This window comes from Trichoderma citrinoviride (assembly GCF_003025115.1).
Source record: "Trichoderma citrinoviride strain TUCIM 6016 unplaced genomic scaffold BBK36scaffold_1, whole genome shotgun sequence".
NCBI lineage: Eukaryota > Fungi > Ascomycota > Sordariomycetes > Hypocreales > Hypocreaceae > Trichoderma > Trichoderma citrinoviride.
This window is the reverse complement of record NW_020194709.1, coordinates 2829224-2852350: the sequence shown is the minus strand read 5'-3', so window position 1 is coordinate 2852350 and position 23127 is coordinate 2829224. Positions and strand designations below refer to the sequence as shown.

The window sequence follows — 23127 nt, the reverse complement described above, 5'->3', positions numbered from 1 at the left end:
ATGTGCATGGCAGATAATTCAAGTCGGTTCTACAACAGCCGCAGCCAAACGAACGATAAGGTTAGTAGTCAACTGCATTGCCATGTCAGCAGTGCATTTGGCGTCCCCTACTCTGATACTCCGTAGTACCTTCAAGACATTTTTCTCTTTTACTTTTCTTATCTGGGAGTAACACAATGTATCATCCCTTGCATCTTTGTCGCTACCGCATGTACATACATACTCTGGGTACGAACGAGTCAGGTAATATATTCCATACACGCTCGCCGCCATACTTTGTACACAGACAGATGAACCACGAGGTAAGGGTCCTTCGGTCCTCCATCCACTTCAGTGCAGGCCGTACTCTCTTTGAAGGCCCTGGTCAACGTACTTCACTAAAGGACGTCTTACTTTTTTTTTTTTTTTTTTCTTTCTTTTTTCTTTCCATATCTGGTAAATCACATGTTATATTCCCCTTGCAGACCTCCTACCTCTCTTTCTGTTCGCATACTACCTCGCATATTCATACATTATCCCATTACAAGGTATCAAATAGAATAACATAGAGTAAGGCACTCTACACATCCAAGTTCCCATGTTCAAACATCCCAAAGCCCCAATCTGGCAACGGCAACAGCAAACAGCCCACACCACTCGCACCACAGCAACCACCCTATATATTCACCATCTAAAAACAGCCAAAAAAAAACAACAAGCACTTCTTCGTATCCAAGAAATCCACATAAAGGCACTCTAAGCGCCGCCTTCAACCCCCTACCTTATGCAGAGACAAAACCACAATAGCCTCCCAGTCCAAGGAGCGCGTATCATTCACAGCTCCTACTACCTAGTACCTACTTACTACTTACCTAGTAGTATCTCATGCATGTCTCTTCTCCTCGGCCGATAACCACGCATTGTCTCAAACTACCTTACCTACATCCTACTACCTACCTACCTACCTACATCTCACAACAGTACATATACCTAGTAAGATAGTTAAGGTACTGTATCAGGTATATCATATCACCAGTCTGCATGTTTTATTAGCAAAGCACCTTACTATTCCCGTGTACCTAATAGTCGTTACTCAAGGCCTGCTCAAACATCATCTAGAAGCACAAGCATACCTATAGTACCCAAGTAGAAAGAGCGAAACCACGCCTGATGTAGACAAACCTTCTCCAAGCATTACAAACACATCATGTCTACAAGCCACAAAGAATATCGACATCTGGCAGAAAGCGTGTTACAACTTCATATCATGAACCATGTGTATACGCATGCTCTAAAGCTAGAAACATCATCAGGGTATCCGCACAAGGTAAACCACATCTAAACTTCATCCCTCTCATCATAACGACAGCAAAAAGGGAGAAAGGTATAAGAGCAAACCCCGTCTAATCATCTAGTCTACAAGGCCGCAATCGTACCCCGTAACTTGTAAACCAATCGTCCATCATCTATCGTCTCCTTTCATGATCATCACTCCTCCATCATAAACCATATTCTCTCGTTCAAGAGTTTCGCAAGTCCCTCAAGAATCCGTAAGGTCCGTAACCAACCTCTCATTCTCATCCAACAACCCCGTCACCTTTCTCAAGTTCTCAACCAAGCTCCGCCCCAGCCCCACCAGCAACAGCTTCTCCGCGTTCGCCGGTAGGCCCAGATACGTCGGCGGCTCACGCTCCGGCAGCTTGTGCACCCACGCCATAAAGTCCTGCAGCCCCGTGCCCGACGGCACCAGCAGCCCGCCGTCCGGCCCGTCCACCAGCTTGTGGTCGGCATCGTACGCCGCCGGCGTCAAAAACGACGTGACCAGCTGTCGCAGCAGGCTAAAGTCGCCCTCGTCGTCAATCTTGCCGCCGTACGTCTCCGTCACCAGGTAGCGTATCATGTCCCACGGAATGTTCTGCGGCGCAATGTTGGTTCGGTTGCCGGCCACGCTCTCGATCCAGACGTCGATGATGAACGCACAGCATTCGTACTATGACAAAGTCAGTCAAGTTGAACCCTAAGCATGGGAACGAAAAAAGAGGAAAAGACTTACGTCGCTATCATTAAACTCCCAGAACCCCTTCCAGCCAAGGTTCGGCGCATATCGCAACCTCTCCTGCACAACGGCGTGCAAAAAGGAAATCAAAAGGTACAGCCTCGTCCTCTCCACGGGGCTCTTGACCGCCCGCGTCGACAGCGAAGACATCGAGTCCTTCATGTTGGCTCGCACACCCGCCGGCTGCTCGTACATGAGCACGCGCGACGCACGCAGCAGGTTCACGGGGATCTTGGGGCTCGACTCCATCGACAAAAACAGCCGGAAGTCGCTGTGCGGGTTGAGCGACTCCATGCGCTTCTCCAGGCTCTGCAGCCACGTCGGCGCCAGGTGGACGTTCTTGATGAGCACCCACGAGCCCGTCTCGGCGGCGCTGCTGACGGCCTTGTCGGCGCTGGCCAGGCCTTCGTTGGAGCCCATGGCAATGTTGGTGCACCGCACGCCCATCCTCTGCACGAGGCTGTCCACCTTGTAACTGGCATCGAAGCCGGGACTGGACACGAGCGCAATGGGCAGCGTGGCAGACACCTGCGACACAATCTCCTTCAAGTCCTCCACAATGTCGAATATGTCGGAGCCAAACACCAGAGCCGCAAAGCGCTCCGCCGCAGGCACAAAGCGGTCCATGCGGAAGAGCTTCACCAGCAAGAGCGAGTACAGGGCCTGATCCGTCTCCGAGGTGCCATCGTCCCAAACCTTGGGCACCACCGCCTCCGCCAGCTCCTCGCTGAGGAACTTGTCCCAGTCGCCGCTCGGGACGGCGTCCAGCTTCTCCTTGAGCACGCTGAGCTTTCTGGCATCCTGGAAAGCCGCCTCCTTGGCCTCCGGGTTCGAGGACAGATCCACACCGGCGATTCGGTCGTCGAGGATCACGTCGATCATCGACTTGTCCATCTTGTACGGCGACGCCTGAGCGAGCAGCATGGCCAGAGTAATGCGGTCCTTCTGCAGCAACCCAAGCGCGGTCCTCTTGAAGGTATTCACAAAGAGGTCCTTGACGATAATGTCCCGGCGAACGTTGTGATTCGTCTCCTTGGCCAGGTTCTTGTTCCCCCGCAGCACCGACTGGAAAATGTCCAAGAAGTACTGCAGCGAGAACTGGTAAAAGTGGTTAATGTAGTGCAGCTGCTCCAGCACGGCAAACACCGCGCTGCACGACTTGGCAATGATGCTGTACTGCTGCGTAATTTCCTCCACCTCCGCCATGACGCCCTCCGTGTTGCGCATCTTGTCCGAAATGTCCGCCGCCTCCGTCTTGAGCGTCTCCAGCGTCTCGATGACCTTGTCGTCGTCCAGGATGTTGCCGCGCGACTCGTTGAGGGCCTGCAGCAGCTGCTTCTCCAGCTGGCGCAGATGCACCTTGAACTCGCCCTGCAGCTTGATGAGGTTGGACCGCCTCTCGTCCACGTCGGGGCGCTCCGACTTGAGCACATCGTTAAGCGACTGCGTCTGGAGACTGCTCTGCGTGACGGTGAAGTTGACAAAGGTGGTTCGGCTGCAGATGTCCGGCGCAAACGTGGCCGACGGGTCCCTCGTGGAAAGGTATAGCTTGAACGACGGCGAAAAGTCAATGTCCTGCTTGCCGAGCTGGATGAGCACTCGGCCACCCGTTCGCTGATACTCCTTGTTCAGGACGTGGTTGAGGATGGGATCCAAGTGCTCCGCATCCTGAATGAGAATCGGGTTGCCGAACCGCAGCGAGCTCTCCAACTGCTTCGTAAAAGTGTCGTCCAAAAAGCTCGTGACCGTCAAGCGACGATCCTTGCACTCCCTCTGCAAGAACTCCGTAACCCTTCCAGACGGGTCGATAATGAGAGGATACCGGTTGAAGCGCTTCAGAATGATGGCGTTCTCCGTGCACAAGTCGTCCACCGGCAGCGTGTTCTCCTGCCATCCCAGCCGCTCATCCGCACTGGACAAGTACTCCGTCACCGGGTTGGGCGACTTGAACTGGATGCCGGACAGGTCCAGCTGGTGATACCAGTCGTCCACCATGTTCTTTCGGAACGTCTGGTCGTACAGGCCGGCGTAAGCCAAGAAGGCCGAAGCGACGAGGACGTCGCCGACCAGCGTGCTGATCTGCGTCTCAAACGACTTGCTTCCTTCCTCCCAACGAGCCCTCTCGGACGACAAGCTGTCGAGCAGCCTGACGCTTCGGTCGACCTTGAACTGCACCTTGGACATCTCCGCCTTGATGGCCTGGGTCTCGCTGATGAGGGTGGCGTACTCCGTCTTGTACGTGTTGATGCTCGACTCGAGCTCCGCAATGTTCTTCTCCACCGCCATCGCGCTGGCCTTGGTCTCGAGCGCCTGCTCCTCAAGCTGCGCGACTTCCTCCCTCAGAGGCCCGACACGGTCCAGGATGTCCGAGTAGCTGACCTGGGCAATGACCCACTGGACGAGGGGACCGCAGGCCCTGGAGGCGTGGTTCACCTTTTCAAACGTAAACTCGGGGTTCGACAGGAACTCGTTGCGCATCTTGTTCCGCAAGCCCTTGGTCATCATCTTGGCATTGTCAAACATGATGATGCTGGCAATAAAGTCTTCCCGGCGAACCACAGCCTGAACGGCCTTCCAGTCGTTGATCTTGTGTCCGAGCAGCGTGCAGACGGCATCCAGCGCGAGCCTGACGCTCTGCGGTGGGTTGGACATGCCTCGCACTTCGACCAGGTGCTGACGCTTGATGTTGCTGACGCTCGCCTTGGCCTCCTCGACCGCCGGCTCTGCCTTTGCCAGGTCCTCCAGCACAACCTTCTTCCGCATCGCCACCTCCGCCTCCTGCTTCTCCAGCGCCGCCTGGATCTCCAACGAAGTGTTCTTCCTCTGCTCCGCCTCGCGCTGGTCGGCAACCATGCGCTGCAGCTTCTCGTTGGCCTCGGCATCCTTCTGTTCGAGCTGCGCCTTCTTCTCCGCAAGACTGGCTCGCAAGTCGCGAACCTTGTCGACGGTATCCCTCAGCTTCTCAAGACCGACGTTCAAGTGACGCTGCTGCTCCTCCAGATCCTCGCGCTTCTCATTGTACAGCTTGACGTACTGGGTAACAAAGTCCAGGAAGTGGCGCGGCGTCAAAAAGGTGACCTTGCCCTGCTGCTTCAGCAGCTTCTTGTTGTACCGCTGCAGCGAATAGTGAATGTACACCATCGAGTTGACGACCGTCTCGCGATGCGACGGCGGCAGCTGCAAGCCGCGATACGCCACCGGGATCGTGTCGGGAGCGTTGAAGTTGCTCTTGTCCAGGTCAATGGAGTGCGTGAGCTCGTGTCCGACCTGGAACAGCGCCTGGTCCGACCAATCTCCAAACCAGTTCAGCACACATCTGTTGAACAAGGCCGGACTGGTGGCGGCCTTTGAACCAAGGCCGCCCTCGGGCGGGTTCATGGTGAAGACGACGTGCAGGTTGTTGACAATCTGCTGGGTGAACCACTTGTACAGCTCCTCGGGTGAGTCGAGGTGCAGGTTCTGTCGCTGGGCACCTTCTTTGCAGGCCGTCATCAGGGCAACGTGGTCGTCGCCCTCAAAGAGACCGGGCACCTCGGCGTTGGCAAGCAGCGTGTTCATGCGCTCCAGGAATCCAGAGTCCAGCACGTTGGCCTCGTCCATGATGAAGCAAATCTTCTCGCCCTTGCAGCCACATCGCCGCAGCACATCCCGCAAGTCTTCGTCAAAGTCTTCCGCAGAGTACTTGCCGTGGACCTTGATCTGGAACACCTTGAGGCCGTTCATCCAGGCCACGAAGCGCGAGAGCGTCGTCTTGCCACCGCCGCTCACACCAATGAGGATCAAGTGACCCTGCGGCTGCCGGAAGACACGATCAATGCGCAGCACATGCTCCAGGACGTCGTTGAAGAGAATGAGCGGAACGTCCACTTCCTCCTCGCAAAACGTCTTGAGTCGGGCAGACACAAAGTCTCGCAGCTGCTCCCGGTCGACGGGGACGTAGTTCTTGGACAGCCAGTTGGAGAAGAGAATCGGGCCGCCGAGAGCCTTTTCCTCGTCCATGGTGGGGAAATGCTCAATGGCGATGCGCCGAACCGTCTCGTCGGTCCACTTGCGCTCGTCTTCGTTCACAAGACGATCCTGGAACAGTCGCAGGGCCTCGTGCGCCCAGATACGAATGAGGCCTTCCAGAGACAGCGACTCCAGGGGCTTGATCGCTTCATACACACCGCGGACCCAGCGAGTAAGCTCACGAGGACTGTACACGTAGTGAGGCTGAATCTTGGGCGTGAACCTCTGCTGAGACTCGAGATAGAAGCGCACCATGGCATGCGTGAGCGGCTCGGCGTACCCGCGCAGCGAGGGAATAATCTTGAGCACAGCCGCGTTGAACGTGCCGTAAATCTGGTTCAGAGAGAGCTCGCCGGGGTAGTCAACCATGACAAGAGGGGCGTGGCGAAGGAATCGAGCGCCCATGGGCGTACGTCCGGCATCCGTAGGCGGGTTACAGGCACCGACGAACTGGATGCGGTCAAGAGTAACCCACGACTTGTCCGATGTCCGCCAGAAGCCGTTGTGCTCAACAAGCTGGCGCAGGAACGAAATGGCGCGTTGAGTACCGTACTTGTCGGGCGCCGGAAGATTGATTTCGTCGCAAAAGATGACCAGCCAGCGGCCAATCTGCGTGGGAGAGAGCATGACGCCGTTGAGCGTCTTCTTGTACTCGCAGTACTGCTCAAACGTCTTGATCAGGAGATCGGGCGTCGTCGCGCTCGAAAAGTTGAGGCCGACCACCTCCATGTTGGGCAGCTTGCGAAGAGCGCTGAAGAGCGTCATCGTCTTACCCGAACCAGGAGGACCGCAGAGCAGGAGCGGCTTGTGCTCAGCCAGCCAGGAGTAAAGCACGTCCTCATGGCGCACGGTATCCAAGGTCGGGATGACGACGTCGGTCTGGATGATGGAGTGGGTGTTGACCTCGATGCTGGGCACCTGGTTCTGCCACGGCGTCCACTCCGCCTGCGGCAGCAGCACGTCAAAGTCAATGAGCGAGCTGGTGCCATCCAGCGGCGGCGAGCCAAAGTTGGCAAAGGCGCAAATGTCGTCGCCAAACAGCTTTCGGTCTCCAAGCGGGCAGTCTCCCGTCAGCGCCCAGACAAGCGCAAGCAGCAGCTTCTTCGCCACGAAGCCCTCAATCTGGTCGTACTCCAGAGGGAAATCGGCGTGCTGTCCGTTGTACTCAATAATGTCACGCACAGCCTTGTTCAACAGCGAGAACAGAGTGTTGAGCACGCGAGCGACCGTAAACTCCATGATGTGGTTGTATCGCAGAGCACGCTCCAAAGCCTGGTTGACAAAGTCTTCCTCAGTCAAGTAGCCGTTGAGCAAGTCGGCAACCTGGGCCTGCACGGCCAGCGTCTTAGCAGGGCTTTGGCCAGTGGCAACGCTATCCTCGTCCAGGTCCTCAAAGGGAACGCTGCGAAGCGTCTCGATGTAGTTGGTGACCATCATGTTGGGCGTGACGGTATCTTCGCTGAACCAGACCATACCACATCGACTGACTGTGGCGAGCGTTGCATACTTCAGCGTCTCGACTTCGAACATGATGCGGACATTGGCCGGCAAGTTGAGACGCTCTCCGTTGGGCAGGGTAAGCAGCTTGTTGTCGTCAAGCACACTGTTCAAGTTCTCAACCCACTCGGGATCAACGTCGCCGTCAAAGACAATCCAGTGTCTCTTGGAGTCTTCACCACGCAGGTTGTCCACGATTTTACGCAGAATGCTGGTGAACAGACCATCGGTCCACTCGCGAGTGGTAGAGTCCAAGTTACCATACAGGGCCTCCTTGGACATGACCTTGGAGTCAATGACGTGGGAAACGCCCTCGACGTTTTCCACCTTTTGCAGCGCATCAAGCAGGAGTCTCCAGGCGGCAGATTTGCCCGTACCAGAGTTACCGACCATCATGACACCGTGGTGAATCTTTTGAATCTGGTACAGCTGAAGAACCTTGGTCATCCACAGATCCGTGACCACGAGGTGCCGCTCGGCAGCGAGCGTGCGAATGGCCTCCTCGAGAGCGTGCAGATTGGCGGGCACATATTGGACGCCGGGAAAGCAATCCTCCTCGATATTGAACATGATGTCCACGTCCGACTTGATCAGCTTGGGCGCAATCGTCTCACGGATACTCTGCACGAGAATCTCGGGCTCCACAATCTCTTCGGCCCCAAGCTCGCCATCCACCAAGCGAGAGCGCTTAAGACCACCAGAGCTCACCAAGACACTCTTGAGCGCACGGAGACCAAAGTCGTAATGGGCCTGCTTGGACAGCTCCTTGGAACACTTGTCGAAGAAGGGCACCGTCTGCTTGGAGAGCCGCTTGGCCTGGCTGAAACCTTGCGAGTACAGCATGACTTCGGCAATGAGCTCCTTGTCGGGCTTGGACATGGCCACGCTCCGGAACAGCTTCTTCAAATTGTCGGGCAGGTTGGAACGGCCGGCGTAGCCGGGGTTCATGGTGATGAAGATGCCCGTGTTCTCGTTGACGCGAAGCTGCCGGCCAACCAGCTCAATCTGCGACTTGTCGTTCTCGGCGCCCTGCTTCAGGCCGAGCTGGATGTTTTGAATCTGCTGCGAAACGGCAGACAGGATCCTCTCTTCGAGACGGTTAAACTCGTCGAAGCAGCCCCACGCACCAACCTGGCAAATACCCAAGAAGATGCGACCCATGGCCTGGAAGTCAAAGGTGTCGTCACAGCAGAAGACGAGCGTAAATCGTCCGAGCTGAACACCCAGGGCCTTGACGGACTCCGTCTTACCCGTACCAGCGGGGCCGTATGGCGAGCCTCCGAGTCGCTGGCAGAGGGCTTGGGTGAGCGTGAGGAAACATCGGTCGGTAAGGGGTGTCCGGACGAGACGTTCGGGTACGCCGAGATACTCAAAGCCGTAGTTGAGTTTGGCATTGGCCATCTTGATGTACAGGCGGTTGAGGAAGTTGCCTTCGGGGGTGTAGACGTAGCGCATCTGAAGCTGCCAGAGGTAGTGGTCGGCCGAATCGGCCTTGACTTGGACCAGCTTCTCAATCACGTCGCGCTGGTGGACACATTCCGTAATCAGCTGCTCGCACTTCTTGCGCTGGATAACCTCAAGGTCTCCCAGCACAGTCTCCGCAAGGACGCGAAGGACCTGCACTTCTCGTTCGAACAGAGCCTTGAGCGTCTGTCCGCCAGCCGCAAGCGACGTGTCGACAGCTGTCGTCCAAACAGCCTGTGTAGCGAGAACAACAATCTGGCTGGGGAAGGCGTCCATAAAGGCAACCAGTGCTTCCCGATCAATGCTTTCGGATTCAAAAATCGGAGTGTATTCCTCCACGGCCTTGGCCAACAGCTCCGCAAGCGTCTGCTTCATTCCGTTCTCCAGCAGCGCAAGCCAGTCGTTGATCCTAGGCGTCTTGGCCAAGGAGATCTCCTTGTTCAGCGTAACGGCCTCGCCCTCCTTGGAAGTAAAGCCAGAAATGACTCCTTCGTCGTCCATAATGAGGCCAGCCAATCCAGCAAACATCTTCTTGAAGTGCTTGGCAATGCGCAAAGTATCGTTGCTGTTACCAATCATCTCCAGCAAGTCTTCGTCACCAACAAAGTAGAATCGAGGGAAAGAAACACGCTCCTTCTCCAAGTATTCACCCAGAGCCTTTTGGATCTTGTTGAGCATTTCTGCCAAGCGCTCCAGCGACTTTTGCGCGTTGGGGATGTTGAGCACGTCGAGGACGTAGGGCGTCTTGTTGGCCTTCTTCATGACGGCCAAGAACTCGCTGTTGATGTTCTGGAAACGACCAGACTCGATGGGCAGGAGGTGCTTGATGTCCGCGTTTCCGGTAAAGACACCCTCCAAGTACACCCACTGGCGCTGCACGTCAATCCAGACGTCAAAGAGCACGTGGACGCGGTTCAGCTTGTCCTCCCAGGCCACCGCATCCTCTTCAAACTCCTTGTAGTAAGGCGAGTGCTTCATGGCTTGAAGCGAGTTCAGGTTCTCGCTGCACTTGGCGAAGAGGTCGTCCCAGCCACGAATGAGCCTGCATTTGTTCTGGTAGTTGACCATCTCGAGGGCGTAGTTTTGCCACGTTTCGCGAACCTGCTTGAGGAACTCCTCAAGCGCCATCTCGCCCTGGGCCTGGGCGATGATGTCCTTGACAATGACTTCGGTAGCGGTGAGGTTGAGATCCCAGACATCGCCAAGCGTCATGGAACTGGGTGAGAAGCGCTTCTGGGGCTTGATCTGCTTGTAAATCTTGTGCCAATGTCGCTCGCGAATGGCATCTGATTTCAGATCGGACAGGATGTTGTTGACCTTGAGGAAGCCTCGCAAAACTCCCTGCACGTGTTCAAAAGCGGCATACTGCCTCATTCTACTAGGCATATCCTTTGTGCTCTTGATCAAGTCGTCCACCTTTTGGCGAATCTTCCTCGGCTGGACGGCGGTCCAAAGCATGTCGCGGGTTTCGTTGAGACTCGTCCAGATGGTGGAGAGGTTGGACCAAACAGACCGGAAATCGCGAACTTCCTCCAGCGTGATTTCCAAGATGCTGTCGTTGTTGCCGGGAATGTCAAGGGCTTCTCTCGCCTTCATGACCTGCTGGAACTCCTCCTGCAGAGCCGTAATGCGCGTCTCAAAGGTCGTCAGAGTGGCAGAGGCAACATCAGGCTGGATGGTTCCCGAGACGGGCTTCTCCTCGTTCCACTGGGCCACAACCTCTCCGATGCGCTCATTGATCAGCTTATCTTGAGCAATGATGTTTGCCCGCATGGCATCAGACTGCTCCTCCATAATCTTGGACTTCTTCTCCAGAATTTCCTTGAGAGCTTCCCACTGGCTCTCAATCTGCTCAATGTGCAGCCAGTCGTTGGGGAACGGGTACCGCTGCCTCACCAGGGTCGACTGTCCCTGGCGGAACATGTCAATCTCGGGCGCCCACAGCTTGGCGTTGCGCCGGCAGCTCTGCACCGCCGTGATGAACTGGACGGCAGCGGCGGTGGACGACGTGTCTGAGCTCTGGCCTTCGAGGTTCCTCCTCGCCTTTTCAATGTCGGCGTTGATGTCGCGCATCCGGTTGCCCAGCCGGTTGGCAAACTTGATGAGAATCTCCTGCTGCCACTGGTCGTACTTGGCATTGACCTTGGTCTGGACTTGGTCGTAGTCGATGGTGATGTGGCCAAAGGAACGGCTGACTTCTTGCGTGTCAAAGGTCGTGCGGACCTTTCGGATGTCCTGGAGACACTCGAGCCATCGAGGAAGATGGTCGCCGAGCATGTCGTAGACCTGGTCCGACTGAAGATCCCAGAGGGACTGGAACTGGAGCCACTTGTCGACGTAGATGCTCACTTCCCTCAGCTTCTTCTCGACTGAAAGGTACACGCGGTGGAGCATATCCGCACAGTGAGATGGCAGATCGGTAAAGCGGGCTTCTTCCTGGGCGTCGGTGTTGAGACTCATCTGGTATCGCGTAGCCTTGATCTTGCGCAGGTTGCAGACGATGCCCAGCCAGTCGTGGAGATGAAGGAACCAGCTTGCTCTGGCGTACTCCAGCGGCGGGTCAAGATAGATGACCTGGTTGCGCATGGTAATCTCGAGGATGAGACGCTTCATGGTCGGTCCGTCTTGCTTTCCATCGTCCTCCTTGGACAGCTTCCGTCGGTCCTCCTCGGCAACATCCTGCTCAAAGGCAGCTATCCAAGCCTGAACAGCCGTAGAGAGACGCTCCAGCAGGATGGTCTGGACCTTGTGGTTCACGCCGCGCACCCAAAAGTCGAGGTTGGCATACTGCTCCAAGTTGAGCTGATCGACAGCAGACTGGATGGTATCGAGATGAGACTGGAAAGCGGCGGCATCATAAGGGCAGACGCCAAGGTCCTTCAGAGCCTGCTCAATAGTAGCGTAGATGGAGTTGAGCGTAGCCGTCTTGGACTGGAGCACGGAAACAGCCGCGGAGAAGCCCCAGATGAACATGCCATGCTTGCTCTCCGTGTTCTTCGCGGGCCCAAAGCCGGTGCTTCCGGGAAGCAGGGGGCGGATCTGTCTCTGGTCGGCGTAGAAGAGCTCATGCGAGTTGACAAAGGATTCCCACCTCAGCGGGACACCGTCGCTGATGAGCTTGTACACTTCGTTCTTGTACCCGTTGAGGAGAATCGATTCCTCGCCCATGGTTCCGATCTGGCGCAGGGTCTGAGACAGAGTTCGCACGCCCTCCATCAGGCTGACGGCGTACGGATAGACTCTCTTTGCATCCTTGGACACGGTGGTGACGGCATGGGGAACAAGATACGACTGCCAGGTCAAGTTTCTGGTTTCCTTGAACAAGGTGATGATTTGAGGGTCAAAGTTGACATTGAGCTCCAGGATGCCGCCCGCAGACCTGACCCTGTTGATGTTGAAGAGCTGGCCGGCGATGGAAATCTTTCGCCGATTGGCATCAGCCAGCCAGGCATCGTATATCCTGCCCGTGTCCAGCTTGTTCTTGAAGAGCTCGCTCTCTTCCTGGAGCTTGTGCCCCTCGGCATGCAGAGTCCAGTCGGGTCCAAGGACAGCTTCCACCTTTTTCATGTATCCGTCCAGCTGCAGCTCAATCTGACGGGCCCAGATAATGGCACCCGAGACGGGGGGCAGATCGCGCAGCTGAGCCATGGCATGGGCCTCGGAATGGCCATACTGCTGCTTGAACCTTTCGTGCAGACCGTTGATGGCCTGCTTAACGTGATCCATCAGCTGGTTCTGATACTCCTGAATGGCACCCCGAATCTTGGGCCGCACAAACAGGGCATTGAACTTGGAAAAGACGCGGAACATTTCGTTGGCCGTCTTGGCCGTGGCAAGACGGTCGCGCAGCCTCGCAATGATTGAGTTTTCCACTCGCGTCGAGCGCTCATTGTACAGGTTTTCGGCCTGGGCCCACCGCTCCTTGCCCTGGTCCGTCACATCGAGCAGGTCGACGTTCTGCAGCGCCTCCCAGGCCCTCTTGACCTCCTCAACGGCGTCCACGTCGCCCATTTCTTCAATGACGGCGCCGGCAGTGGCATTGGAGGAGGAGGAGGCGGCGGTGACGTCGGTAACGCCGGGAAGGATGGCCTTGGGTCCCAGGACGTTGACAATGGTCCTCTGCAGCTGTTCGTGGTTGTCTCGGAATGCGCTGACGTACTTGATCCGCGATTCCAGCTCAGAGTGATTCTTCTCGACGTTGATGGGAATGCGCTTCTCGTTTCTGCGGATGATGAGCATACGAGCCAGGTGCGTAAACTCCTTGATGTTGTCCTCCCAGGCGGCGAAGATGCTGTCGCACGTCCGCATGACGTTCTGAAACTCCGGGTAGCCCATGTTGACGAGCTCAGTGCCCGGAAGCAGACGGAGCAGCACGTCGTTTAGATCCGCCGAGATGGCCTGGGCCAAGCTCAGCGCTCGTCGAATGGGATACGGACACACCCTCAGCTTCTTCATCAGGTGGGCAAAGATTTGCGTAATGGCCTCCTCGACCTTGAGCAGGGACGGGGCGGACAGCAGCTCATCGAGGGGGAAATCGCGCATGAGCTGGTTGTACTTTTGCGCCTTCTCCTTGGCCTCCTTGAGGCCCGTGTCGGCGACGAAGCTGACGGTGGCCTGGAAACGCTTGGCGTGCTTGAGGATGTCGAGGGTCAGGAGGACGCCCTCGCTCCTAAGCTGGTCCTCGATGCCCTCGAGCGCAGACTCCATGGACAGCCAAAAGTTGACCTCTTGGCTGGCGGTGCTGAACTCCTGGACGGCGTTGGACGAGGTCTCCTTGGTCAGCTTGGTGATGCCCTGGATGGACTTGATCCAGGTGTTGACGTTGGCCTGCAGCTTGTTGAGGAAGCTGCTGTCCTGCAGGAGGTTCTTGGGGATGGCCTCGATGGACGGCTTCATCCCGGAGACCTCGGCATCGTCGAGGACGTTCTGGATGAGCGAGTGGAAAGTCAGCGAGATCTCGGGGATGTCGACGTTCTGCTGCAGGTGGAGCAGGCTCAGCTCGAGGTCGTTGAGCCGCTTCTTGGTGACGGGAATGCCCGTCTTGGCGTCGACGTCTCTTCCCCTGGACCCGTTGGCCAGCAGCTGGCTCTTGCTGTTGGCGTCAAAGTAGGGCACCAGGGCGTGGTGGACCTGGGAATGGAGCACCTCCCACGGGGAGAGCGCAACGCCCTGCTCTCCGGCGGCGGCGTTGAGGGAGGCGGGGCCGGGTAGATTAGTGATGAATATCTGCGAGGTAAGAGGACGAGAAGAATCAATCGCTTGCGATGCCTTGAGCAAAATCAAAGTGGCGACCGTCGTGGGTGTGGAGGAGATTTCGGTCGAGAGGGTGTAGTCGTAGGTAGCGGGAGCTATAGATGAACAAAAACACAAGAGAGAGCAAATGTCAGTCAGCCAGATCACCAAGACCCTCTCCAACATTTCGTGAGACAAAGGGAAGAGAGAGGGAGGGACACGGAGAGAGAAAAATTACAGAGATCCTCACCAGCAACGCCATTGCTGTGCTCGCCAGCCGCGTCGGCGGCGTCGTTGCCGTTCTCCAGCGCCCCGGCCTGCACCAGGTCCTTTTGTATATACAGCACGTTGAGGGAGTCGTTGGCGAAGCGCGTGCACCGCGAGACGGTCTCTGCGTACGACGCCTTGTGCAGCAGGTTGCCCGGCAGCTCGAGGTCGCTCCGCGATGCGCCGAGGGCGACCTCGCAGATGGCGACGAGGTGCTCGACGACGCGTTCGGGGTCGATGGTCGGGAAGGGCGTCGGCGTCGGTGTGGGCGACGGCGGCGCGGGCAGCGAGGCGCCGTTGCTGCTCGAGGCGCCGAGGCTCGGGGCCGTGGCCGAGGTCACTTCCATGGCGTGCGGAAGAGACTGGAGGCTGAAAAAGAAGAGGAGGAGAAGAAAAGAAGGGACGAAGAAGCTTCTACGTCGAGAAGCCGGTCATCTCCAGCGGTCGTCGAGGTCGGGATAGGATTGCGTTGGTGGGGTGTCGAGTGCTCGTTTGTCGGCTGTCTGGCCAGGGGTATCCCGCAGAGGGGCAGAGAGGCTGGACGAGAACGCGGGTCAAAGACGAGTGCAGAAACAGAAGAAGCTCGACCGAAAATGTGCAGTAGACTAGGTGGTAAGAAGATGCTGATCGCGGTGCGGTTCGGAGCTCTCTGTGAGTCCAAGCAGGAGGTTTCACAAAGGAGAGATGCAGGATGCACGTTGAGGGCCGGTACCTTGGGAGCAGCAGATGTAGCGGCGAGTAGGTACCAGTGGAGGTGCTGGGGGGGCTGCCAAATGTACACCGACAAATCGAGATATTCCACACAAGCGAGGACGATCGATGAACAGGGGTTCCAGCGGTGGATTTAAGCAGAGAACAGGTATCAAATGACACTAGATATATCGATACAATAAGAAGAAAATGCCCCCAGAAGAAAGGGATAATCATACAGCAAATGCGCAATAACACCATCAAAGATAGATACACGCAGCACCACCAGATACCTCCCACCTCGCCCAACCTCCTGTTCCCTGCATGTAGCACCACAGACACACAGCAGCAGAAACGTCCATTTCAACCTACTAGAGCCCAAAGCTGCCAAGCTCAACAACCCGGCCCAGTCGATACCTCTCAAACCCAAACAGACGGACCCCTGATTTTCTACTTCCATTCTAGTCCCCGTTTCCCGCCTCCAGTTGACCGTAGGCAGTATCATGTGTCGCCTCCACGGCGGCGGCGGGTATTGCCAGCGCATTGCTATTCTTTAGTGGGGGGTTGTGGCGTTCAGGGTCCTTTCCTAATGTTTTATTTCTCGTGGGATGGAATCGTATAGAGCGGAAGTGGCGTTTTGTTCCGAGGGCGTTGACGATGATTCTCTAACGTGCAAGCCTGTGATATTGAGCAGTTATCGTCGTAACGCTTTTGTCGGCATGAACTTGTAGTTCCAACTGAGTGGCGACGAAAACCTCTCTTGCACTCCTGTCCCCTGAAAACCAATTGCCACAAACTGCATCTATACAAATCCCGCGAAATCCATCACGCAACTCACACAAACCTACCAAACCACAGCCCATCAATTCAAACGGCTTCCAAATTTACCCCTTCTAAACCGAAGGCCATTCATTCATGCAACCGGCATCTCATCCCGCCACCACAGAAACCCATATCCATCCAAACCGCAATGCAAACAAGTTCGACATCATTCACACACGCCCCTCGGAAATCAAATCAGTCGTCCTACCAGTCCGCACTATCTCAACTATCGCATCTCCCAAGGTAAGGTACTTACTGGATCTTCCATCCCGCTTGCACCTTGCGGACGGACGGACGATAGAAGTAGTATCTGGTAATTAAAAACCCGCAAACCCTGCTATGTGATTCCGTGATACGGCCACGCCACACCTCCCTATTACCACTACCGTAGTATCAGCAAGATAGATTGCTAGACAGTAAGGTAGTTTAGAGAATATGCCCGTTCAACCTTGTATATGTGATAATGTATGCCGATATTAACACTCCACACCATTTACATCTACTACTATCCCTAGATCAAAGACAGAACCAGAGACATGCATACGCCTCAGATCCGAATCACCGGGTCGTAGGAAAGCGTGCACCATCCATACTTCCTTCGAGCCAACGGATCTATAGGAAACAGCGTGTGCTATAACTTCACGTAGTATCATTGTCATTGTATTCACGAAATCAAGTTCACCATCATCTGTACCAAAGAGCATGAGAAATCTTCACCCATCGTCCAGTCAATTCTACCAAATGAAGCTACCAGATCCGTTCATCCTTGTCCATCTCAACCCTCCTTCCACCTCAGCAACCTCAGGTCAACCCGGTTTACATGTAATATAATGCTCCTCAAAACAATCCAGAAGAGTAAAAAGGATGAAAGAAGGAAAAGACAGAGAAACTAACAAAGTGAAACGGAAAGACAAGTCAACACGCAGAGATGTAAAGAAAAAGAAACAGAGATGCAGAAAAGGTAGAAGAGGAAACAAAACTCGAGACTCAAAAAGCGTACATGTGTGCTACAAACATCTCTGACAATGGCAGATGAAGCAAAACGAAAAGAAAACAAGACGAAGGGAAAATGACCACGTCATATACTTGCATAACAAATGTCATAATGAATGATGAACCAACAACCAGACCGCTCTAAACGCCTCTCCATGTAGACTCCGTAGACCGGAACGACCGACTGCTCTCCAGTGCCCCTTTACTGTATATCAAAGACCGATACGCCAAGCGGGGGGAGGACGACGAGATGAAGGGCTGACGCAGTGCGTGAGGGCTTCTGCGCCGCCTAAACGCTGGGGTTGCCAGCCCCTGCCGCGGCGCCCTCGGGACCAGCGAGCCGCTCCCGCTGAAGAATGACCCTACCGTTGCAGATGTCGATAAACATTTCAAACTTTTCTATCAGCTTGTCCTTCTCCGCCATCTTGGCCTTGAGGTCGTCAATCTCCTTCTGCTTCTCCTCCTCCAGCTTCTTCAAGTCGTCCCGCGCCTTGGCCAGCTCCCGCCTCAGCTCGGACCGTATGCGGTCTTCGGGCGACTGCAGCGGCTTGGTATAGATGGCCGGCCTGTTCTCCGCCAGGCCCGTCGCTACTTTCTGCGGATTGCGGTTGATGGCGGCGCGAGCGTTGTAAATGTCCCTCGGCAGCAGGTGGCAGTCAGGGTTGTCCGTCTGAAGAATCTGCAGTGTCTCGGATACGCCTGCACCTACACAAGGATCGGTTAGCGAGAATTTCTGCCCAACAGGCGCATGTTCCTCCTCTTGCCCTTGACCCTCGTTTTGCTCCGCGTGTTCTGAGAGAGGGGGAAGAATACTAACCATTCTCTTTGAGTTGCTTGACAGCCGCAACCATCTTGCTGTCAAGTTTCCTGGCTGCAGGGTGGTTCGACGGGCTCTCGCTCGGTCCGTGGTTGTGCTGCAGGTGTGAAGGGTCGGGTCGGTAGCGGATGGTCCATTGGGTCCGCTGCTCGATTGCAAAGAAGCCAAAAGGACAGTCGCACTTCCTCGACGAAGTCTTGCGTTTCCGAAACTCGGGGCTGACGCGGCTCGGCGGCTTGCCCGCCCGGTCGCAGACGAACAGGACCTTTTTCAGACCTGGCACCGTCTTCTTGGACCGTCCGATGACGATGGCATAGCCGACGGAAGTGCAGTAGCGCAGGACGGCCTTCTGAACGGCCTCGAGCGTCGGATAACTGCCGCCTTCAGGGGGCGGTGACATCATCTCTCCCATGGGCTGGGTCACCGCCAACGAGTCGCTCATGAGTTTGGATGACGCCAGAGCGTTACTGTCGTCGTCCCCATCCTGCTGCCCGTCCATGTCCAGGTCCTCCGACGCATGGCTATCCTGCTGCTGCTGGGGAACGGGGTCGGGCTGCTGAGCGGCAGCCTGTAACTGCTGATGCTGCTGATGCTGTTGAGCCTGCTGGTGTTGTTGCTGCTGCTGCTGCTGCTGATGTTGTTGTTGTTGCTGTTGGGCCTGCTGTTGAACCTGATGCTGCTGAGCTTGGTGCTGTTGCGCTTGGTGCTGCTGCTGATGTTGGACTTGTTGCTGGACTTGGTGCTGGACCTGTTGGGGGACTTGCTGCTGGACCTGTTGGGGAACCTGTTGCTGAGCCTGGGGTTGAGGAATCTGGAGCTGCTGCCGAGAAGACTGCTGCTGCTTTTGCGCCTGCTGCTGTGCCTGTTGCTGTTGCGCTTGTTGCTGCTGCTGCTGCTGCTGCTGTTGCTGTTGCGCCTGCTGCTGTTGGGACCTAGACTGATGTACATGATGGAGCTGATCCTGCTGATGTTGCTGCGCCTGGTGTGCCTGCTGCTGTACCTGGTGAACCTGGTGCGTCTGATGTGCCTGGTGAGAAGCATGAGCTGCTTGGTGCGCCTGTGGATGTTGGGCATAAGCAGGGTGATGGGGCTGCTGCTGGTGATGCTGCTGCTGTTGCGAGTGGTGCTGCTGCTGGACCTGCTGCGCCTGTTGCTGCTGTACCGCCTGCTGCTGCTGAACCTGCTGCTGCTGATGGTGCTGCTGCTGTTGCGCGTGCCCCGGATGGCCGGTCAAGGCCTGTTGGGCGGGGTGCTGCTGGTGCTGCTGCGGGTGATGCTGCTGATGCTGCTGATGATGCGAGAGGATGGAGTCGTGGGCGACGGGCTGGCTCATGGAGGTCGGGAAGAGCATCGGCGGCGGGTTGGACTGGGGCTGTATCTGCTGGCGCGAGGGCGCAGCGCGTTGTCGCGGCACATTGAGGGCGCTGGGGACATGGACGTTAGAGGCGCGCGACGAGGCATTGGCGACGGCCGGGTTGACGGAGGCGGTGGTGTTGAAGAGGTGCTGCGGGTAGGCCTGAGGCGGCTGCTGCGGCGGGTAGGCCTGCGACTGGTACGGCGAGGCGGCCTGGGGAGCCGGCGACTGCTTGTTGGGCTGGGCGGCGTGGGTGGGAGGAAAGGCGGCGCTGCGTCGGAAGCCCGTCTGGGGGAAACTCAGGCCGTGGGCGTTGGATCCGGACGGGCCCAGGCCAGCCATGATGGGCGAGGGCAGCGGTCGCTGTCGTCGGTCGGGGACGGCGCGGGCTCTTGCGGCGGGCGGAGGGCAGCAAGCAAGCCGGTCACGCGGACAAGCAAGCAAGCGGTCGGGCTCGAGACCACCGGCACGAGCACACGGAGTCGCGAAACGAAGAAACAGTCCAACGACAGAGGAGACACGAGCGAGCGAGCAAGCACGGCCCAGTCGGCGTCGAGTCGGGGCGTGTTGTCGTCGTCGTCGTCGTCAGCCGGCCGGTCGCGGGTCGAGGGAGGTCGGATGGCTCGCGACGGCGAAACGTCGTGGCCAGCGCCGCTTCAGCGATGCCCTGGATCGGTCGAGATCGCGAAGCGCTTGCAGTTTCCCGCTCGTCCTTTTGTGTATCGCAAGAATTATTTTTTTAATTCTTCTACATCCAAGCAAACCCGGAATCCTGGTTCGGGGGTGTCGTTAATGGGGCTGGCAGAGGCGTGCAAAGCGTGGAGGTGCGGCGCTGGGTAAGGAGGTGTGGGCAGAATGACCAGCAAGAGAAAAGGGAAACGAGGAGGGAAAAAAAAAAAAACAGAAGTGCGAGCAGGCAAACTGGTGTGCGTTTGGGGGGAACCTTGGGGGGGGGTTGAGAGGAGAGGGGGTTTGTTTTGAGAGGGAGGGGATCTGGGCTGGGGGGGGGGACAAGAGAGGCAGCGAGATCTAAGGCAGATGGAGGGGGGGCAAAAGTTTTTTTCTGTCGCCGTGCTTTTTCTCGCTCGTTTTCTGGCGCTTCCGTTGGGTTCCGATCCGCAAGTCAAGTGACGGCTGCTGTTGACCCAAAGTACCGTCCGTAGTAGTTGCAGTACCTGGATGGCCCGGCGCTGCTGACGGACTGACTGAGTGAGCGAAAAGAGTCTCGAATCGAAATGCCGTGCTGATTCTCTGCGTCTCGCCTGTTATTTTTGTCCTCGCTCTTCCAGTCGTCGTCAGTCTGCGCACAAGTGCACGTCCAAGTACTTGTACAAGGGCGCCGCCTGTGGCATGGATTGGCAAACGGGCTGGGTTGATTACACTGGGCTGGGGGCGGGCGGTTCTCGCGCCTGATTCGCCAGGAAGTGACCGGGGTCTGCGTTTCTGCCCTTCGGCACTGCCCCCCAGCCGCTGCCTGCACGAGGTATCGGTACGACTCTCGGTGCCTGCCAGTATCGGTACGTGGGTCGATGCCGGTACCAGCGCGGCTGCGTGTTCATGTACAAGTACAGTGCAGTCCACACCTGGCGCGTCTCCGTGCAGTCATCGAGCATGAAGCCATACAGACGACGCCATCTGTTACACAAGAATCCATCTTCCCTGTCGAGATCAGGGCACAGCTAGCCCAGCATCCATCGTCCTGCTCAGCCCTATCAGCCCGCCACATCGAACGGCGCATCCCCTCCATCGTCCATCTCCGTCGTCCAACGTTCTGTCCAGAGTGTCCTCTTCTATAGGTATCTACCCGCACAAGTTGTACGGTGAGAGCCTCATTGAGCCATGGATGTACTCGTGCACGTATCTCCCCATGCCAGTGAGTACCGCTACCTCGCCCAGCCCTCCCGCGCCGTCCTGGTCCAACCTCAGCCAAGCCATGCAATGCAAGGGTTTTCTTTTGCCTGCGTTTTGTCGTCATACCCTCTCGTTTCAGTCGAATTGCGACTCGCACAGTGACCGACACAGTACCTAGTACCTAGATAGGTGCCCTTACGCGCCAACTTATAGCGGCCCATGTGATGTCAGCCGGCTCCAAAACGAGCAGCTTCTGACGTGAGCCTCTGTCCAATGAGCCTCGCGTTTCCCTATTCTGTCGTTGGTGATGCTTCATGCTCTCCTGTTTTCTTTTCTCCCCTTTCCAAAGGGTTTAGAACCTCTGTATTCACGTATGATAGGCTGTCAGCGATATCCGCTAGAGAACACCTTACTCGTAACCGCCCCCAAATGAAGAGCAGAGACTGGTTAGTATTGTGCAGATAAACAAAAACATCGACATGTACTTGTAAAATACGGGCACAGTGCCAGCCAAACCCGCCACTCGCGCGCGTTCCCGTCCGCTTCCTCCATATTGAGCCCAGCCCAGCCAAACAAGGGTCCAATCCGGCCCCGTCCCAGTCCCAGCCCAGTCCGATTTCTGCTTCCCGCCCCCCGGGGCCTTTTACCGTGTGGGATTGGTCGGATCGCAAAGGGCCAATTCCAATGCTTCGTCCTGTTGCGCGCTTGGATCTAGAGTAGTAGTAGTACTACTACTACTACTACTAGCAGGTGACCAAATCTCAGACAGGGAAAAATCGCCGACACCGCACATGAATCAAGCGCACCGCAAACCAAAGCAACAAGCAACTGCTTATCACGTAGATAGATCAAACAGCTGCTTTATAGGTGTGTATGATTGAAACCTTCTGTGGTGTGTTTGGATATTATTCGGCCTACCGTAAGTGGTATCCTGTCGTGCTATCGTATGCATGCATCTTGTCTGATTTATTGGCATGCTAAAAGCGCGGCAGGGATGGCAATCCCAGCTGAGAGGCCCGACAAATCTGTCACTTCTAGTGCAAAATGTAGCGGTACTTGACTCTGTCTCACTTTTTGGCAAAATGTAGCGGTACCTATTCGTTTGCGCTTTGTCGTGCTCCGTCCTTTTTTATAACATCGTACATGCGTGAATTCTTCATGTACCTGTAAAACGAGAATGCTCGTCTAGACTTCAATTACCTACATCAAATCAGTTTAACACCTAACATACTCTTGTCTCTTGCACACTACCTTACCTCAGAGCAGCCTTCACAAACACAAACCCCATAAAAAGTCTTTCATCATACTACTCGTACGCTCGATATTGAAGAAGAGTGCAAGAGGGGGGGAGAGAAGAGACAAGCAGAGAGAAAGCCACGTCAAATTATCAATGTCTCTCTTTCGGCTTCGTCAAGAAACATCCCCCCCCGTGCGATCCAGACCAACGTCCGGGCACCGCCACCATCTGCCATCTTCCTTCGCTAACTACTACTACTACTACCTACCCAAGCGTCTCTGCATATGCATATGCATACAGCCCCCTTCTGCCGGGTCACATCTCATCACATCTCCTCTCCCTTCTCGCTCCTCAAGAGGCATATCAAAGAAAATCCTACCTGAAATGCACATAGCTCAGAGACCAGAATGACCTCAAAAGATGTAAGAACAGAGGACATAGCTTATGAAGAACAAGAAGCCATCAGATTAGCCCAATAGCTATATAGAGACAAATGCAGACAATTGATCCATAAAGAAAAGAACACGCATCCGCCTCTCCCGCCAACAATCAAAACAAAAATCTCCCTACGTCATCCCCCAGATCCCCATGCAGGGTAATTCCGCATATAGTACACATCACAAACAGATGCCCAATGCCACCCAACAAACTGTCACCAGCATGCACCTCGATCAAATCAGATTCATCATCCGTCATGTGAGCACATACATCATTATCCGTGAACGAAAACAGACGTCGAAAATGCCAAAGTAAAACCCAAATTTGAATTGCGAGTGTAATTGTGACTGTAACTGTAACTGCGCAATGTAACCCAATCCGCCCATCGTAAAAGTCCGCGAAAATATCCAAAAAAAAAAAAA

General features: G+C 55.8%; 1 protein-coding gene across 1 annotated transcript; it reads right to left on the bottom strand.

The window, feature by feature from the left end:
- Nucleotides 1–1249: 1249 nt before the first annotated feature.
- BBK36DRAFT_1134104 (hypothetical protein) lies at nucleotides 1250–15203 on the bottom strand. The gene is made up of 84 exons (XM_024892200.1): nucleotides 15178–15203; nucleotides 14913–15036; nucleotides 14487–14854; nucleotides 11407–14352; nucleotides 10670–11373; nucleotides 10166–10639; nucleotides 10106–10132; nucleotides 9731–10072; nucleotides 9455–9694; nucleotides 9290–9421; nucleotides 9221–9259; nucleotides 9038–9190; nucleotides 8860–9001; nucleotides 8738–8817; nucleotides 8672–8704; nucleotides 8612–8626; nucleotides 8387–8569; nucleotides 8333–8356; nucleotides 8236–8302; nucleotides 8168–8190; nucleotides 8069–8134; nucleotides 7826–8038; nucleotides 7736–7774; nucleotides 7646–7705; nucleotides 7509–7603; nucleotides 7367–7445; nucleotides 7325–7333; nucleotides 7262–7276; nucleotides 7226–7228; nucleotides 7127–7195; nucleotides 7004–7084; nucleotides 6878–6967; nucleotides 6764–6847; nucleotides 6638–6715; nucleotides 6557–6595; nucleotides 6410–6520; nucleotides 6353–6376; nucleotides 6296–6313; nucleotides 6202–6253; nucleotides 6104–6156; nucleotides 6068–6070; nucleotides 5939–6025; nucleotides 5794–5908; nucleotides 5681–5703; nucleotides 5537–5647; nucleotides 5423–5500; nucleotides 5348–5380; nucleotides 5303–5314; nucleotides 5234–5263; nucleotides 5174–5191; nucleotides 5066–5137; nucleotides 4973–5029; nucleotides 4886–4942; nucleotides 4646–4852; nucleotides 4592–4606; nucleotides 4367–4540; nucleotides 4316–4336; nucleotides 4187–4267; nucleotides 4088–4156; nucleotides 4028–4045; nucleotides 3968–3985; nucleotides 3908–3937; nucleotides 3827–3868; nucleotides 3782–3796; nucleotides 3635–3745; nucleotides 3552–3583; nucleotides 3443–3494; nucleotides 3395–3412; nucleotides 3317–3358; nucleotides 3233–3283; nucleotides 3173–3193; nucleotides 3098–3133; nucleotides 3020–3067; nucleotides 2882–2980; nucleotides 2795–2851; nucleotides 2732–2758; nucleotides 2535–2698; nucleotides 2472–2495; nucleotides 2372–2429; nucleotides 2102–2335; nucleotides 2033–2059; nucleotides 1520–1969; nucleotides 1378–1388; nucleotides 1250–1310 (listed from the first exon to the last, which is right to left on the bottom strand). The coding sequence occupies exons 3-82, from the start codon at nucleotides 14848–14850 to the stop codon at nucleotides 1520–1522; spliced, it is 10203 nt and encodes a 3400-aa protein (XP_024754226.1). The 5' UTR covers nucleotides 14851–14854; nucleotides 14913–15036; nucleotides 15178–15203; the 3' UTR covers nucleotides 1250–1310; nucleotides 1378–1388.
- Nucleotides 15204–23127: the final 7924 nt, after the last annotated feature.

What these genes read in the sequence shown, in the direction of transcription:
- BBK36DRAFT_1134104 (XM_024892200.1), bottom strand. Translation starts at nt 14,850, where the DNA reads ATGGAAGTGACCTCGGCCACGGCCCCGAGCCTCGGCGCCTCGAGCAGC. An exon ending in TGAGGGATACCGTCGACAAG is followed by an intron (nt 4,943 to 4,972) that starts GTTCGCGACTTG and finishes AGTCTTGCGGAG; the next exon opens with AAGAAGGCGCAGCTCGAACA. An exon ending in ACGAGAAGCTGCAGCGCATG is followed by an intron (nt 4,853 to 4,885) that starts GTTGCCGACCAG and finishes GAGCAGAGGAAG; the next exon opens with AACACTTCGTTGGAGATCCA.